We start from the raw sequence: 19,992 nt of genomic DNA, 5'->3' as shown, positions 1-19,992 counted from the left end.
TACTTAATTACCATCATTGTGAACACACGTTTTTAAGTTGACAACCATTTATAAATGAAGTTGCTCCAAATATATTGTATTTAATAGTTTTTTTTCTTAGCTTTTTCCTGTTTTTGCCTTTAAAGAAAGAAATTAATTGATTCCACAACAAAAATATTAGGCAATTCACTTTTTATTTTGAACTGCAGTTGTTTATTTCAACACATGATGTTTCAATCAGGAGAGAATTCAGTTAGTTTGAACATTTATTGACACATGCCATATGATAAGCAAGGTGCATGAACACCTGAAATCACAGCTGACTGCAGGAGAGAGGAGAACCATTTTATAGTTTGGCTGCAGCTCGTTGATTGGCTGCTGGAGAAGGAGGTGAATGTAATAGGTTAAAGAGAACGCCTGTGATGAGCTGATTATAAGCAGCTGTGGAGTGAATGTATATACACCCAGTCTTCCTGAAAGAACTTGCGCTGAGCTTCATTTAAATCTTGAAAAAAAAGATAAATAACACACATTTAAATTGCCCCACAAGTAATAAATAGACACATTAGCCATATTACCATGGGAAATGGTGACACAGCAAATACATGCTGCCATCACAATGAAGTCAGAGGCCTTTGTATATTTAAAACCAGTGCCAAATATGTAAAATCTGTAAAGTTTTTGTAAAGCTACAGTAACAAACTCTCAGTGGCCACCAATCTGCAGATCACACACATCAATTTTATTAAAGATGTAACAAAGATGTTTACACTGCCGACAGTCTTTATTTCAAACAGTATGAACACATTTAACTCAGAATGCTTGCTCATTCATTTTTTTCCCTCGACCACGATGGTTGCCATCGTATGGTCAGATCCTGGGGTGGACCGGTCACTGATGAAGGCAATATTCATGTCCTTTTGAAGCACATTAAATAATAGGTTAGCGCATAAGAGATAATGAATTGGGTAATTGCATACTTTTTAAACTGTCACTCTTAGCGAATTCAGAGCCATTATTACCAGCTGCTAAAGCAACGCTGGTATTGTTTTCACCTATTGAGTCTGCATGTGTGTGTCATCATGGCAATGTGGTCCTGAAGACACACAGAGGTGGTTTTGAGTACTTTGCCTAGTGTTTAAATGCATGTGGACAGATTTTGTCAATCACAACCGTGCAAGTTTTAGTGTATCTTCTCATCTTTTTTGCAGGTTCCATACACAATTTGAACTGGTTAAGTGAAGAGCAGGAGCCACTTTTCAAATTGTACACAATCCTTTTCCCATGCAATTGCTGTCAACACCTATCCATGCTGAACATTGCTAAGATATTATTGATTGGGGTCTGGCCAAAAGTGCAATGTGCTTCAAAATGTAACTGACAGAGAGCAGTGCTTTTGTCCTGTGTTTGTCACTGTGCCTGTGGATTTTATTTTATTTCAAGATTTTTAATTACGTCGCTAAAGTCCTTGAAAAGGTCCTCTTCCTTTTCTCCAAGGTACAAGACAAGGCAGCGGATGGCTATAGTTCTCTGCGTACTTCAATTGTATTGTGCTATTTTTGAAAAAGGGAAAAAAGAGAAATGACCTAAATTAATTTATTCTGAATGGGTGACTGCCAACAACTTTCATTTCAATGACAACTCTAAATAACGATCCTACCTCAAGAAGCATGTCCTTGATCTGCTTCACTGAGAATCATTTTTAATAAAAAGCGATATCACAATAGTAATCAAAGTATTTTTACTCTCACAGTAGCCTCTACTACTTTGTATCCTCTCACAGAACTATTCACAGTTCAAATGATGCTAGTTTTGGTCAAACAGCAATTTGCCTATACAGTGCAACTACAAGGCTATCTACTGTATTTGAATGACAAAAGATGACATTCACCTTAAAATGTGCTTTATATATTTATATTTGTCTTAACTGTCGGAACTTGTACAGGCATGTTAAGTGGGAGTGGACTTGAAATCCTTAACTCAAGGTGTAGAACAATTAAGTTATCAAGCCAATTGCATTACGTACTACAACTTGACTTTGTTTTAAGAGAATTAACGCAGAAATCAGAGTTCAAATTACACACAATATTAAGTTGATGTAATTACCAACATTATTACGTCAACACAACTTATAAATGAATGTTTGCAACTTAAAATGTTTATCTAAATCAATTAACTCCCATTTTTATCTTGCAACCATGCATTTAATTAAGTGGAGGTGAAAGGTCGCCTGAATTCTTTTTTAGAGTGTATCACTAATGTCCAAGTTTCATTTTGTAGTTCTTCTTTATTCTAATATGTTGTTTTTGTGTGTATTTCACACTCATACTAATTTAGGGAACAATAACTTCCCCACAAGCACCATTAGTATTATTTGTAATGGCAGGCCTGCACTTACATTTAAATTGCAGATTATTGCAAGAAAGGAAAGAAACTAATTATATGGATGGAAACACCCCGTTTGGACCTGTGAGCCTTTCATAAAAGACCAGGGGGAAGAAAACAATGCAGCTCCCACTACTCCATTTATGCAGAAAATATACACATGAATGAACTAGAGCATGAAAAAAGCATTCATTATTCTCGTTCTGTACATTTGTGAGTAATAAACCAGGCATCCAGGAGAAGATTAAAGGGATGTACTGCCAATCATCCGGGCGGCGGGCACCCTTGGGGTTTTAAGCTCCTGTCACCAAGGCAACCAGCTACACTATAGTACCAATGGACAGCTCCAAAATAAACACAAGAGACCGACAGTCATTTATGTGCAGCAATTCTGTACTACAATTCACAATGGTGCCACAGGCTGTTTTAATGAATGGACACCAGAGAATTGAGCTCTACAGATAATAACATGTTTAAAGCCAGAAGAAAAAGGACAAAATATAGAAACGCGGTTCTTGGAGAAACCGATCCTCGCCAATGGCTCATGATCAACATTTCCTAGCATCTAGTTTGCGTGTAAACAGCAACCCGAGCTGTCTTGAAGTCTCCATTTACCTGTAGACCGCGGCGTCTCAGGATATTCGGCTCATCCATCATTGAAGACAATAAAAAGAGGATCTCCGATCAGTCAACCCATGCTGCGCCCCTTCCTCTCCCCAGGACCGTGCATAAAGTCCTCCTTGCTTCCGATGCTTGCTGCTTCTCCACCAACCAACCCCTCCTCCAACCCGGGGCGAGATACACGACCGGCCCCTGAAAAGGTGGCTACCTCTGGGGCTGATCACCTGATAGTGAGGGGAGGAAGGAAGAGTAGTGGCTGTTGTTGTGGTTAGTGAACCTCAACCTAATAATGAAGTGAGAAGGAGTGTTGACCCCACCCTCTTATTGATATTCTGTTATTACTTGCCACGCACAATTGACTTACAATACAATACAGCTTTATCTGTGAAGCACTTTAAAACCTCCAGACCAAAGTGCTGTACAGAAAGATAAATAAGTAAATACAAAAAACATACAGCTCAAAAAACATAAAATAAGTGAGAATTAAAAAAAGAAATGTATCACCAGATACACAAGTACACAACATATGTTGCCACTTCCTCTTAATGTAAAGTCCTTTATAACCTATGGGACTTAAAACAAGCATTTATATTCACCATGTTATCACATAACGCAATAACCTGGAACTGTTTATACATGAATGCCCTAAACCCTCCAGTAACATATGCAATCCACTTGTGTCCATATGTTGTGGTACATGCAGTTAATGTGCTATTCACTCATCATGTATACTAACCCAGTGCCTGTCGAGTGGGAAAACAGAGAGGATGCAGAACAATTGTGCCTTGAAGTCAAGATGAATAGCAGTGATTGATCTGTCACACAGTGGTACCATGATGTTTTTTTTCCCTCAAAAACTACAATGGTTGGTTTCTTGTCCTCGGACGTCACATGTCCATTTGTGTGAGCCAGAAGGATGTGAATCCCTCATTGTTCTCTGGAGCAGTTCACTGTTTACAGTTTAAAGTACAGAGTGAGTGTATCTAGAAATACATTTAGATAACCTTTGTAGTGGGTGTTTAAGATTAGTGTCAAGTGATTTCCTCATATAATATCAATTTAAATGTATTTTGTGGAGTCCAAGCAGAAAATGATGGTTTAATACTCCTTTAATAACGACAAATAATCAAGCTTTATTTCCCATTTTCCCATAATTTTATCCCGTTTCATTCCTTTTTTCTGATCAGGAGTTGTGGATCACTTCACTATAGTATCAACAAAACAATTTAACAAAAATATTTAATTTGATATAAGAAAAAATTGCCCCTAACAATTCAATTCTAGAAGGTTTTAAAAATGCTTAATGTGTTTTGAATAATTCAAGCTGAATAGCTAATTCATTCGGATGTAGTTGTATTGCTTGTTTAAAATGTGCGTTTTAACGATAAGTCTTATTAATAAGGCAAAGTATAATGTATTGACATTATGTGAAGCATGTGTTGGGAAATGCTATCCAAGTTTTTATATTAAAAAATACAAGTAAAAGACATGTACACAAAATATAGACTCCTGCATTATATCTAATGTTTCTAAATTCACAATGAATTTATTGTTGCAGATCAACATGATTATAGCCTTTCATGAAGTCTCTATGTGTCTTTTTGTCATGCTCTCCATGTGATCCAGCATAGCTCATCCTCAAAAACTCCATGGTCATTAGTGAAACTATTCAAGCGTCAAAGTCAGCATAACCTCTTTTAAGGTAATTTGTGCTACTTCTGATCTGACCCTCACTTACCTGCACTGCGGAGCTGATAGGTAGAAACAATAGCTTTTAGCCACTCAGGACATGGTGTTTTTTATCATTTAAAAATACAAGATGTACTTTATTGATCCCAGTTTGGGACATTTCTGAAACTATATAATATACAAATAAAGAATCAAGGTTTCTAGTGCTTATCTTAAAAGCTGTTTATGATCTATGAACGTCTGGCACGGTCGCTGTATCTTAGTTGACATTTCTACCAGACAGGCTTGAACAAGATCGGAACCTAACAACCAACAATAAGCATCAAATACACCTAGGATATGTGCAATGCCTTTTCAAATATTGGCTTAATTCTCTCTCTAATCACCACTCACAAATACATTGTGGCATTACGTTCCTGCAAAGAACACATTTCTACTCATTGAGACATCTTCATCTCAAATCCATATAAGATTGATATTAATGTTAGATGCTCTTTCTGACTCCAAATAAAGCTGCACTCAGCAAATTGAAGTCTGCACTGTAGCTTTAGGTGCACTAGAGGGTGCAATTGAGCTATTCGTATAATAATGTTTATTGACTTGCTCTACTTTAGCTGGTGCATTCTGGGAATAGTTCAGTCCCTTGTCACTGCGAATGCAGCATGTTTCAAGGTAAAGTGAAGAGAAACTGGCAAATATAAATAAAAGTAAATGAATTGAAGAATAAATGAAAGAATGGATGAATGAAGTGGACTTGAATGACAACCTGGCTCTCTTTCTACCATCTCCCACCACTAACACATTCATGTAGATTTGTAAAAAAAAAAAAGGGTCAAAATGATTGTATGAATAACATTGGGAGAGTGAGCCCTTAATTATGAGTGATCCATTAATTTAGTTAATGCCTTTGTCTGCATGCAGAGTTGTATTTTTGAGATATATATGTATAAATGTAAGGGTGAATGTGTGTAAACATGTAAATGTATGCCTTTATTTACATTTTGTTATTTGTATTACAAATGTGCATTTTGCTTACATTCAAATGTGAGCACGGGTGAAACATATTTGTTATTTCTTATTGTTATTTGTGACCCCTTGTCAAAAATTATGTTTTTTGTTTTTTTTTACTTTGTTTATTGGGTTTTTCAACAGCATACAGTTATTCTATCAGAGCATGTATTAAAAGTAGGAAAACAAATCTTCACTTTATAGAAAAATAGGTATAGTAACAATGCAAATACTGCTTAACACCAGGGCAAACAAAATCCCACACAGACAAGAAGACAAACAGACATACAAACACAGACAAACAAAAAATAAATAAATAGAAAACCAGTCAGCTAAAACAAAAATGTAAATAATAAACAATAAATGTCAGTACGGCAGCACCTCCTCGTGACAACCCGCCCAGTAATGGGACCCCTCCAAAATGCAAAAGTTTAATCAGGAATAATTGGGAACTTTATCCTCTTAACACATTTGAAAAAAGGACCCCATATTTTCCCAAATCTATTTGAGGAGCCACTCTGAGAAAACCTAATCCTTTCTATCTTCAGGAAAAAAAGGATGTCTCTTATCCAGTGAGTATGAGATGGAGGTACAGTATCTATCCATTTAGTCAATATCAACCTTCTAGCCAGTAGGGCTAGCTATCACGTCTCTCTTGGACGTAGGGAGGGAAGGTGAAGAGGGGGAGACCCCAAACAATGCAGTAAGAGCTTTCGGTGCCACTGGGGCCCCAATTAGCTCCGAAGTAGTTTTGAACATCTCTACCCAATACGCATCGATGGGCAAAGCCAGAAACAAATGATATGTTTAGTTGTGGGCAGTTCAATTTAACATTTATTATAACTTCATCAATCATTTTTAAATGCCCTGAAAAGTTATATAACCTTGACCTTATATTCATCTTACAAAGACTTGAAATGGGCCGGGTCCCCATGTTGGAAACCCCCTGCACTGAGCCTCGTGAATAGAGCAATGTGGTGTCATTGACTATATGTTTATAAAAGCCTGTATCTCTCTCTGTTACCACTGAGTATGATGAAATTCAGTCCCTGTACTCCGAAACTTCTCTTTCTCATGATGACAAAACAGGTTTTTTTCCCCCGTCTCTATCCTCCGACGCAACAAAGAGATAAAAGGATAATGAAATATAAAGAAGAAAAGAGTGAGAGTCCTACACGACAGTTTCACCAATAATGCCAGTTTGCATGAGTCACTTTACACCTTTCACACACTTTCTACTTGTGAGGACACACCAGGCAAATGATTATTTCATCACCTCAGTGACTCACTCCTCTTTTGTAACTTCTTCTCCTGCTCAAATATTGTCCTGGCATTTCATTTAGTATTATATTATTGATGTTGTAACTGGGACAATATTTGTAGACCACCTTTTTGGCTTATGACCCTTTGTAGTCATACTTTATTAAATCCCAAAAGGGGAAAATACGTTGTGTAGGCATCCATTAAACCTTTTTATCACAGGTTACATATGTCTGTAAGCTGTGAGAGGTTTCACCAGAAAGGGATGTTCGCCTTTCTCAGTTAGTATTATTTAATTATTAATCCTAATAAAGAGGAAGTCTCGAGCATTTCACACGTAACAAGAGAAAAGAAACTAAAGAGCAAATAACAAAAGAAAAAATGAAACCCCACATCCCCTTTCTTTGTTTTTGTTAGTCGTTATGCAAACACTTCTATCTTGAAACTCTCCCTACATATTGTATTGCATGAGCTTCTAATTATAACATTTAAGTGTAAGTTTATAGATGGGTGGCGATCATTTTTATTGTTTTATATTATTATATTACACATAATATAGGTTAATCTGACTTTGTATTGGTCATCTAATGACTTTACAGTTTCATTATAGTCATAACTACAAGCTCATCATTTGGCAAAAATGGCCGTAATACACTTTAATGAACATTTCCCATAAAATCTTTATCAGTCAGTAATCGGTGCTGCGGTCGGGAATGCCCTCAGGTGGAATCAATGACACAGCTGGCCACTCCTTTATAATCAAACAGTGCACTGACACCATTTACTGATAGAAAGAAGTGATAAGTGTTTGGCGACAGTCCACAGTACAGACACAGTAATAGTCTAATTTTAGCTCTAGTCTATCCCAACAATGGTATGAAGCTCTTTTATCAAACTTGAGACAACAGTAGAGATGAGATCAGATACAATTTCAGTCTATTTTAATCATCATGAAAAGAAAACACTTTCACAGGCCACTCTGGTTGATTATTGAAGAGCTCCTTACATCACATTATAGTTATAGTAGACTTAGATAATTGACCTTGAGACAGTTCCTTCAACAGAGAACTTCTTTGTTTGTGTACTATTTTTTAGTTATAACCTTTAGGGATTTCCTCTGTGGCCTTGTATAAAGAGGGAGGGGTAACAAATAGATAGTAAAGTCTCCACCTTTTTCTATCATTGTTGTCAAAAAAAGAATATTATAGCAAGGTTGGACTATTTTCATAGTGACTTGCAGTTTTTAAAAGGCCTTCACAGGTTTTAGCGTCCAGTCAAAGTGACATGACTCTAGAAGCCTCTCTGGTCGGTGCCTGCTCCTGACCTCTGACCATACTTGGCAGAGTTGCAGGGGAACAGAAAGGAAGATTCTAATAGGGATCAATAAACTATCAGATTAACATTATTTACCCTGGTGCAGTTTATGTAATTGGCCATTTTCCCCCTCTTTAGAACTGTTAACTGTAAGACATATGGTCATTTATTTGCTTTAGTGACGCATTACTGGACAACGACGACATAGCCCGCTAAGGTGGACAACATGTTCTTGTGCTGTAACCAACCTCATTTGGAAATCTCTTTATTTAACGTCTCGCCTATCTCTAATCTGTTTTATTTCCGAATTGATTTGTTAATAAAACTATTTAATTAACTTCACTGGTTTCTAATTTCATCGGTCACATGTTGTTAACGCAAACACAATGCTGCAAAATGTTGCAACATAATGACATACGGCCGTGGCTGAGCCCATCACATGCTCACCTGACTAACCAGGGGTGTGGCAACACAGAAGCTCTATAAATAAAAGCATGTGAGGAATTTCATTCATAACATGGACAAACCCCATCTGCTGAGCTGCACCACTTTCAAACTAGACCTATCTGGCACGCTCACCATGCTCAGATCACGCACACTCCACCGACTCTTCTCCTGCACGCTGCTGCTCCTCGTCTTCCTCTCCAGCTCGGGGGAGAGCCGCCCTCAAACAGCCCAGGAAGGGTCACCTGATGTGGGGAGAGTGGACAGCAAGAGGGTCCTGCTTCTGGAGGCGGTGAAGTCGGGGATCCTCGGCTCTTTGGGTATGGAGAGGGAGCCAAGACCAACTCAAAAGGCCTCGGAGGAAGAGCTGAGGAAGATGTATCAGATCTACAGGGAACAAATAAGAGAGATGAGAGGGAATTCCAGCCAGCCGATGATAGGAAACCAGCAATCCACCATGTCTACTGTGCTGTTTCCAGCTACGGGTGAGGTGTTTGTTCGACAGGGAGACATCAGGAACACACTTAGGTCTAATTTGGTAGTTGTCATGCTTAAATTACTTGTGTGAAAAGCCAAATTGGAAAGTTTGAGTGGGAGAAGGAATGAAGGTTGCATGAAATCTTGCAGATTGGTTTTACCTAACTTCTTTTGTCCATATAGTTCATGGTCCAAGTTATGATCTCTGACTTAGTGGAACGTATCACAGCATGGTTTAAACATATGGTTGTAAATAGAATCAAATCATCCTTTGAACAAAGCAAACAAATTCCTTCTAGCTTTTAGAAATCATGAGCATGACAGACACACCTGGTACACCATGTCACAATTGAACACGTGTTTTTATCACATTAGAGACGAGCCAAACAAGAAGTGAGCATTGGAATTCAAAATAACACTGGATGATTTGAAAATATTTATGTCTTCTTTGGGATGATGTTTCCAAAACGTACTTTTTATCTCATTGCAGGACTATTGAAACCTTGGTTCTAATGAAATGTTCTTTATTTTTGATTTTGTTTAGTGGAGCTAAGAAAAGGGATTCGGAGAGGAGAACACTTCTATCCACATTCAGGTCAACGCATGCAGTGGTACAGAGCCATTTTCCACAAGAATCCCAACATCCAGACTGAAGTGACACTAGCACGGGCTGAGCTGAAGATTTCCAGGAAGATTTTAGACAAACCAACTTCAGTTCAGCCTGAGGCAAAACGAATTGTTAAAGTTAAAATCAACCGGACGCGGTCGATAAACTCTGCTGCATGGACTCACATAAACTCACCCAATGTGTCAAACACTCAAGATGTGCTGCTGAACATCAGCCCTGAGGCGGAGAGGTGGATGAGCACAGATGTTGGAGAGGCCCTGGTTGTGGATGTGGGGATAGCTGTAGCCGAACAAGATGCCCTCAAGGTAAATCCAACCATTTCCCTGGAACTAGGCCTCACACGGCCCAGGAAGACGAGGCTGCCTCGCTCCAGCAACAGGGAGGACGTCTGCGATGAACAAGGGTGGTGCTGCAGGAAGTCTGTCACCGTGTCCTTCAAAGACATCGGCTGGGCGGACTGGGTGGTGGCCCCCACTGAGTATATCATGCATTTCTGCGATGGCTCCTGCCCCCACAACTACAAGCCTGCCAGCATGCACACGCAGGTGAAGTCTCGGCTGCATCAGTTCACCAAGGGAGGGTCTCCTCTCCCCTGCTGCGTGCCGGCGGCCTACGAGCCCATGGTCCTCATGCACTATGACAGTAGGGGAAAGTTAAAGCTGACTCCTTTCAATGACCTGATTGTCACTCAATGCCACTGCGCTTAAGGAAATGTACCTTTGTTATTTCGACTTTTGGGAGAGTGTTGCCATAAAAAAAGGTTACATGCTGAGATAATGAGTGTTTTTCTATGGTTAGCTAAATTAAAATAGCTATTTTTTCATTATACTTTATTTAGAAGAAAAATGTGTTACTGCTGCAGCAGTCATAGTTTTATTTATTTTAACTTATATTTATGATCCTAAATGTATGTGTTTTATTATTGCCTTTGTTTTTGTAACAGCGTATATTTTGTACTATTTAATTGTATTGTCACTTATCATTTGAAGTACTGTATTGTTCGATGGGGCACATGGTTGTGGATTCTTTGTTGTCTTGTTCATTTCAATAATTATATGAAGATTTTAATAAATGCTCTGATTTATTCCCACTGATGTGTTGCATTTGAATATATCAACATACATTTCATAATAAACACAGGAGCATGGTATGTTCTAATATGTGTCATTTATCCATAAGAAATACTATCAACTGCTGTAGATAAGGCAGGCCACCGTGTGCCAGAGAAATCAGTGTGTAAAGATATGGTAACTTATACTATCTCACTTTTATGTCCTTGAAGTTGTGCTTACTGTGGCCTTGACCAGTCAGTCAAGATATAAAAAAACATAATCATTACTTTCATATGAAAGGGAAAAAAGAAAAGCTGCTTGCTGTGTAAACTGCTCAGATTACATATCAATGACGATACGGTAAATGCGTTTTCAATTACAGATTACCAAAGCTTCTTGTTGGAATATTTACTTTCAAATGATGCTGGGATAAGTTATTTGAAAAGGAAAAAAAAAGTTTATGTGAGATAGAATACAATAAGTTTGATCGCCAATACACAAAAAACGTTATTCACGTTTGTAAAAGACCTCATAAGAGGAAGTCAAAACTTTCCAAAATGCAGGTCTTAGTAATACAGAGCGAACTAAAGTGAACTGAAATCGGTAGCAAGCAATATTTACAGTTTAATGACTCAAAGTAGTGACACCACCAACCCTAATAAGTTATTAATGTTTTTATCTTTGTATGGGTAAAGGTCACTTCAATCTGAGCAGGTGTTGTTTTACAATTAATAAAGTAGATGTATTAAAGAGTGGGGCGTATTGAGTGACCCTGGGACTGAATAAATAGGCAGACGGATATATACATGATTAATCAGTCAAATGTTAACTGTAATTACACTTTTTGTATGGTAAAATTTGACCTGTGCCAACAAACCACTCACTCACTTCTTTTGTTTTTTGCCCTGCTACTCTTTGTTTCAGGGATGACATCCTCAGTTATTGCACAACTGCGGGGTGGATGTAAAGGTCTTCAATCTTAGATTCTGAAAGGTCCTGAGTTACAGTACCACCCAAAGTATACAAGTATAAAATAATTACAGACAGTATTTATCAAGGACCTTCTGTGTGCAATCTAAGGTAGGCAGCGTGGACTCATTAGCCTCTACTTGGCTTTCTCCTGGTTTTAATCCTCACGTAGCCTTACCGGAAAACCACCACTGAAATGAATCACAAGATGAAAAGAAATAAGAAATACGAAATCTAAAAAATCCGTTGCTTGATGTGATCTGTCTGCACAAGTCACACTTATCACATGGTACCATTTGAACTGAATGGTATATTTGTTTGTCTCTTGCCAGTAAGATATTTTTAGGAATAAGACTGAAAAAATCTTCTTTTTTTTTTGAAAAGTCTTTGCATCCTCCCTATGTGTCTCTGCCGAAAACTGATGGACCACAAAACATAACAAATAGTGCTGACATTTAAAGGTGGGGTAGGTAGGAGAAACCGGCTCGAGATACACTTTTTGTCAACATCCCGATAGCAATGAATATCTAAAGTGCTTTGACAAAAAATCCATTAAAAAATGTCTGTGGAAGCCGTGGTAGGCCTACTGTAAAAAGCACGACCAATCATTTTAGCCGGCCCGGCTAAAATAACTGGATGGCCTACCTGCCTGTCAGCCTTCCATCTGTGCACAAATTTATCTCATGCCCTCATTGGTCATGTGCGCGTTCGTTTGTGTTGGAGGGGGCGCTCTGTAAGGAAGTGGCCGATTTTTTCCGGTTGTGTATTTTCAAATTCTAGCGATCTCGAGCTGGTTTCTCCAAAATGACCTACCACACCTTTAAGTGTTTGGAAGTCTTAATAGTCTACTTGTTATCTTTCTGTGCAGGCATCATGTTTTGCAATTGTCCACATACTTCAAAAGTTTTTTTGTTATTTTTTACTGTTAAGACACAGAACAGGTGGCGATTAGCTAAAGACTTTAAAAGGTAAAATAAACTCACATAAAAAGCAATTGCAAGGATAATGAAATAAAACCAAATAGACAATGAAAAGAAACAATCTTTTTAGTTGAGTCAAATATGTTTAAAAATACAAAAATAATTAATGAAACGAACATTGGCCTCCTCCGAAGACTTTAAGGCTTATAATCAAAATGGCAAAAGTTTGGTTACCACGAAAGCAGATTATATTCTATAAATCACAATGAATACAATTTCATATATTTGCACATATCAATCTAGGAACATGCATACGTACATGTGGAACATTACAATAACATTTCTCAGTTTTTAAATCTTAAAAAAATGTAATAAAAAAAGATTTGTATTTGTGAACTTGATACAAAAAAGGACAGCAGAATACATGAAGTGATACAAGTGTGAAGAAAGGGCAGACACTTCTTCTCTCTAAAGGTCAAAATGGAAAGTGATTCATCGGTAATTCCGGGCCTATCGGGAGAAAGCCATAAAACTATCAAATCTTATCAGGAAATTGGGTTAACTTAAAGGTGGGGTAGGTAATTCACTTCAGAAACATTTTTTGTTATATTCCATGGAATGCTCTTAACATCCTGATAGCAATGAATACATTAAATGCTTTGACAATAAATACATTAAGAAATGTCATCTGTGGAAGCTGTGGCGCTGTAAAAAGCACGACCAATTATTATTATTATTATTATTATTACTGGATGGCCTACTTGCCTGTCAGCCTTCCATCTCATGCACAAACGTATCTCGTGCCCTCATTGGTCATGTGCACGTTCGTGTGTGTTGGAGGAGGGGCTCTGTAAGGATGTCTGAAGGAAGGGGCAGATTTTTTTTGGCTGCGTACTTTCAAATTACCCTACCTTTAAGTCAATATGTGTTCTTTCAGTACAGAGTGATCCTAAATGAACTGTGCCAAAAACAGTAGCAATCAAATGTCAGCTGTAACATAATATGTACAACAGATTTAATATAAGATTCCATTCCTTACTTTACAGTCTATAGATTATAACTATAAAATGTAAAATAATGCAATGCATAATATCCAAAGATTAAAGACACTACATTATTTGTTTTAGCTGTATCAAAAAGCAGTAGCACATTTTTGCCTTGTGATAATGTGCATTGATTACACAATGAATGGAGATGAATCCTAAGAATCTGGCATAATATACACGTCTTCGTCTTGGCTGTCTGGCAGGATGGAGAGGTTACACGATGGATCATTGCCGTATATTGCATCATCTGGTGAATCACACTGCAGGTACACATCCTCTTCAGGTTCACTGGGAAACCTACAGAGAAACAATACAAGTGATCGAGAATGTAGTTTTAATTAGAAAGCACTTTTTCATTGTGACACAAGGCAAATATTTGTGTGGATTTCCTTCTTGCCCTGAGAAAAAACTCCCACAATGAATCATCAGTTGGCACGTTTGATTAATACATTTCAAGTCATAGGAAACAAAAGAGGAGATCATTTCCAGACGCCAGCCAAAATGTGTGGTTATATTACAAAATGACTGTGCAAAATGGGGAAATTCAAGCCACGCTCACAACTTTTTCTTCATCTATTTCCGTTGAGAGGTCTTTTTTTTCATAGTTTCACAAATGTAATTTCATAATAGCATTTCCTCTAAAAAGGTGTAAACTTGTACTGCCAGATAAGGACTTGAGATTCAGCTTACTTGTTCTGTTCTACTTCGGGCCTCTTGTTCCTAGTCGTTTGAGTTGTCAGGTTTTCATAAATAGGGTTCGGTTCTGTTGAATCATGAATCCTGCTGGTGCACTGATGGGAATCATCTTGTGGTGTTTCTGCAAAGTCTTCTTTTTTCTGTCGTCTTTTTTTCCCGAGCTGCAACATATCTCTCACTTTATTGTATTTGTAAACAATTACACCAGCAATGATCGCCACCAGTAGAAAGAAGAGAGTCAGCCCGACAGGCAGACCTGTGGTCGAGTTTGAGACCAAAGTAGGGATTTCCGTGGTATTCGTGATCTGCAAGTATAGAAATTACAGAATGAGACTGCAGCACATTGCTAAATAGTCATTAGGAACAACAGATATTTATTTATCATTTATACAAAACCGTTTAGCGTATTATTGCTTATTATTGTTAAAAAATGCTTCTTCACAAGCAAAATTAAATAAGTCTTAAAACATAAAAATAAATTAAAAAAATAACACCAAAATAAACTCTAGGAAATGCTGTTAGATAACCTTGTACATGAAGCCAAGTCAAACAGTATGGGTCAATACAAAGAGTGAACGTACCATAGAAGGCTCCATCGTTGTGGGTCAAGGTCTGAGTTATGAGGGAAGTCAAGTAGTTTGTGAAACACCTCACACTTGCAATGCTGAAGTTCCCTTTTATTGAAATCATGGACCAAAAGCACTGAACCCAGAATATTTCCTGTAAAAGCTATTTCTGAAAATAAACGGCTGCTGACAGGAGCTGAATTGCAGTTAAATTAAACTTTGTGACACAATCAACACATTTCCGATCTGAACACGTACAAATAGTTAATAGTTTAGCCCGGTTTTAATATGTTGATGATCAAATAAATTATTAAGAACAGAAGAAATGTTGACTAAATTGATATTTTGTAGAGTTTTTTCATTTAGGATAGTAACGTACTGTATGGTGTCCCCCAGGAAAGATGATTAGGACCACTGTTTCTCTCTATAAATAAGTTAATGATATGCCGCTAATACATTTAGAAAAAGTCAGTTTAACATGATTCCTGGTGATATAACTGTGTATAAATGATAAAGAATTAGATAAATCCAATCAATAAGTTATGTACTGCAGTGCAACCTCATATGCAAGCTAGCGAGACTAAACTATCGCTACGGTTACACTTGATGAGCAACTGTCCTGGTGTAGTCACATGTACAAAATATGTGCAAAACATTGTAAAGAAATATACCTATTACAAGAAGGTGGTCCCCATGTCTTGGTGAAAGTTGCATCTTGCTGGTGATAGAAGCCATAATATTGTCTCATCTTGATAATTGATTACTCACCCAGTAAAGTGCCAGAAGATCTGGCAAAGCTTCAGTTAGATTAGAGCAGCAAGATTACAACTTTGCTGTTGAATATGAGATAGTATTAATAAAATGAACACCCATCTCATTTGACTAAAGGTCATTGTTGGGAAATGTAATAGTTTTAAAACAACACAAAATGATTTTAAGCATTAACGGTTCTTGAAGAAAGGGTTTTAGAGTTTATGTTTAAGGTTTATTATCCCAATAAATTATAAACACACAGATAAAAACAAGCTTAAGTTAATCCAAAGTGTAAGTGGTGTTATCTATTTTCTACATGTAAATACTGCTACATGAATTAATGATACACACACACACACACACACACATACACACACACACACACACACACACACACACACACACACACACACACACACACACACACACACACACACACACACACACACACACACACACACACACACACACACACACACACACACACACACACAAATACAATTCTGCAGAATATAAAGAAAAGCATATAAACTATTAATTAAAAGGGGAATTTTTAATTTCAACCAACACTATAATGATTTCTCACTGCATGTTAACAAGTCACACATGTAAGAGTGTTAGGTGGGGTGAGAGACAGTGTTGAACTTGTTGAAACAGTTTCTTAGCCCACTGTAAACTTAAGTATTACTGTAAAGTAGCTTTACAAATGCAAATATTATATGTTTGTTATGGGATCATAGTAAAGACAAATCTACATGACAAAAGCCTCAACAGTTACCTTTTAACACTGGAAATGTTGTGCTGACATGCATTTCTACCATACCATAGGTTTATTGTTCACCGCATGTACAGTACAGTACGAAAACGAAAGTGGTCTGAAAGATGTTTGCAAAGAGAAAAAGTGGGAGGCATTTTCAGACTCTCGGGTTTATCTGAGAAAGTGAAGTGAGAGTTTCGTCTTTCTGCTGCCTACTCACTCAAGCCAAAGAGATGTTGCAGTGTAAGCAGTGTGTTGCAATAAGAAAAACATTAACAACGTTTGATGAAGGACAGCTGGTTACGGGATTCCTGCATGAAAGGGGGGTTTACTTCATTTTTATAGGCCATCACCACACTAAACTAAGACTCCCCCCCTTAAGGCTTATTTAGCGATAAAAGATCAATCCTGTGACAGACTCTCTCCACCTGCCCTGGAGTCGCTCTTTTTTCTGTTACCATGGTTACCTTACAACCAAATTACACTCTCCTCAATGGCTGGTAAAACAGCTCTGTGCCCTCAGTGCCTGTAAAAACAACAACAAAGAAAGTCTTTGTAGGTGGTGTTTTGACAAAAAAATATGTCTTATGAATTGGATTATGCAGGTGTTGTTGTTACTGAGTGTAAAGTATTATGATATATAAAGCATGTGTATAGGTCTCTCTCTGTTGTGAATGCAGCTGTTTTCATGGCTGACAGTATGCTGCTGCTGAAGATAAAACTCCCTCTCAAGTGAGGAAACAAGAAGGGACAAGCAAAGGTCTTTTCCCCCTGATTGTTTATTATATCATTTTTATGGGGAACGGCTTAACAGAATGTTACAGAAACATCTCTTTCTCCTTCATCTAAGAGCACAAAGGTGTCCATCAGTGAGTCTCTACGTTTTTTCACCTTTTGAATCTGTTCATCTGGAAAGCAGGAGGAGCGTTGTTGTGATAGTTTTTATCTTCTGTCAGCGGGGATGTGCATGCGACTCCAGAGGAGGCAGACATTGCCATTTTCAGGCCTTCAGGCCAGACTTAAAGTCACAAACATTTAGGCCAAACCACAAGGAAGTTAATTATTGTCCGCAAGAAAAAACCAGCTGAACTTAGTTTTATACTTAAAGCATCAATGTTTACCAAAGAGAGGTTAAAAGAATCAACTGATGTAAGAATTGGTAACACTGGGTGGAAGATAAGATAAGAAGATGGACCTTTATTCAAATTAAAATGTCATAACAGCAACAGTAAGAGAAAGAAACACAGATAGTGCAAACAATTAGAATAAAAGTACAATTAAATAAAAAAGAAATAGATAAAAAGAAATAACAAAAAATAATTTGATTCAAACTATGATCTATGATCTGCTTTGTGATAAAAGCAGTGATCCCTAAAAATATCTTGCATTGATATATTACTATTACCAATAATAATAATAATAATAATAATTATAATAATAATAATAATAATAATAATAATAATAATAATAATAATAATAATAATAATAATAATAATGTATATATTCTGCCGTGGTTATGTGGAGGCTCTTGTTTTAGATGACAAATTCGTGTTTTGTTAAAAAAGTGAAATGTGCAGTTACTCCGCAGTCCAGATGTGCGGGGCGCCCCCCACTACACCCCCGCGCGGCGACGTGATCACGCAAAGCCGAGGCAGCTGCGTCAAGTCGGGCAGAGACGACCAATACCGGAAACTACACATGTGCCTTCAGAATAAAAGCTAACGCAAAAAAAGGGAATTCGGTTTTACTCAGTGGGAAACAAATGTTAGCCACTAGTTTACTGGATATTAACATAATCAATATGATCAATTGTAGGCCTATATGTTTTCATATGTTATCATTACCTGCATTTGCTTTGGACAAACTTTACATTTGCTAAGTGTAAAGAATATTAGGATACACAACTACCAAGCTGAACATATAGTTGTGAGGAATTGGGGAGGTAAAGCAAAGTAAGTCAATGTTTGCTAGCATGTAAGTTTTAAATGTGACTAGCTGTTTTATCTGGGATTCTGTGAGCATTGTCTGTCCCCTGGTGGCAGTGGTGGAACAAATAGGCTACTCAGAACGAAAATAGCAACACTACACTGGGAAATTGCCAACTCTGCCTATCTTAATTGATGCATTCAAGTGTCAAACATATTCGTTTTTCAACTTGCTAAGGAGTAAGGTAGAGCTAATTTTACATTCAAAAAGCTTTATTCACACGATCATAACCAGCAAACGTACTGTTGGGAGTATCGTGGATAAAGCTACCAACACGTTCCCCCCCCTCCAAAGGATCTATTAATAATGATCTGCAAAGTAGATACTGATGTAAAATCAAAATGTAATGTACTGAAATGTGAAATTATGGCAATCCAAGTTTACAAAATAGCATAACATGGAAATACTCAGGAAAACTAGTCTACAAGTTGCCTACCTCAATTCGGCTTCCGTACTCAATAACCTTCTTAAGTCGGTAACACTTTACGGTAAGGGTACATGAATCATCATGAATTCATGCATGACTTAATTCATGAAAAAGCATGAATTAATTCATGTAGTACTCATGAACTATCAGTAATGTACAGGTATTAATGGTATCTCATGCATGATTTAATGCAGGAACAATACCTTAATTAATGCATCAACTAAGGTATCTCAATCATCATGACTTATTAATGATGTTCATGTCTTCTTCATATAGATCTGCAGTTAAAGTGTCAGGCCAAAACTGACCAGTCACAGCAATTCCAAGTGTTGTAATCATGATTAACTAAGCATGACTTTTTCATTACTTCATCATGTTTGTGCCCCTTCAAATAAAGTGGTGGCCTGTTCCATCGTTTACACTGATAATTAACATATGATTAATGGTTGTATGAAATAGAATGTATTAACCATAAGCAATTCATGGGGTGGGTCGGAGAAATTATAGTAAGAACTGAATTTACACAAAATGTACTGCAGATTTTACAATTTCGTTTATTCACATAAAATACATTTTTATTTTGTAAAAAAATGCAGAATAGTAATAACATTCGAACAAACATCCATGATCTATGCCATGGGTTCAAAAACAGCTTAAAGGTCCAACTTTTTACCTTTTAGGCCTGACACTTTAACTGCAGATCTAAGAAGACATGAACATCATTAATAACTCATAAATCATGATGATTGAGATACGCTTAGAGATACCTCAGTTGATGCATTAATTATGAAGAAGACATGAACATCATTAATAACTCATACATCATGATGATTGAGATACCTTAGTTGATGCATTAATTAAGGTATTGTTCCTGCATTAAGTCATGCACGAGATACCATTATTACCTGTACATTACTGATAGTTCATGAGTACTACATGAATGAATTCATGCTTTTTCATGCATTAAGTCATGCATGAATTCATGATGATTCATGTACCCTTACCGTAAAGTGTT

At 37.2% G+C, this 19,992-nt stretch overlaps 2 protein-coding genes across 2 annotated transcripts; one reads left to right on the top strand and one right to left on the bottom strand.

Annotated features, from left to right (window-relative positions):
• The first annotated feature begins 5,195 nt into the window (after window positions 1–5,195).
• On the top strand, window positions 5,196–10,885 carry gdf15 (Growth differentiation factor-15). Its single transcript, XM_079649468.1, has 2 exons — window positions 5,196–9,185; window positions 9,722–10,885. The coding sequence occupies exons 1-2, from the start codon at window positions 8,774–8,776 to the stop codon at window positions 10,510–10,512; spliced, it is 1,203 nt and encodes a 400-aa protein (XP_079505594.1). The 5' UTR covers window positions 5,196–8,773; the 3' UTR covers window positions 10,513–10,885.
• A 1,971-nt stretch (window positions 10,886–12,856) lies between these two features.
• On the bottom strand, window positions 12,857–15,160 carry LOC307018949 (uncharacterized protein). The gene is made up of 3 exons (XM_079649472.1): window positions 15,070–15,160; window positions 14,483–14,793; window positions 12,857–14,089 (listed from the first exon to the last, which is right to left on the bottom strand). The coding sequence occupies exons 1-3, from the start codon at window positions 15,082–15,084 to the stop codon at window positions 13,948–13,950; spliced, it is 468 nt and encodes a 155-aa protein (XP_079505598.1). The 5' UTR covers window positions 15,085–15,160; the 3' UTR covers window positions 12,857–13,947.
• Between the last annotated feature and the right edge of the window lie 4,832 nt (window positions 15,161–19,992).

The sequence above is a fragment of the Notothenia rossii genome, assembly GCF_949606895.1.
Source record: "Notothenia rossii genome assembly, chromosome: 9".
Classification (NCBI taxonomy): Eukaryota; Metazoa; Chordata; class Actinopteri; order Perciformes; family Nototheniidae; genus Notothenia; species Notothenia rossii.
This window is presented reverse-complemented; position numbering and strand designations above follow the sequence as displayed.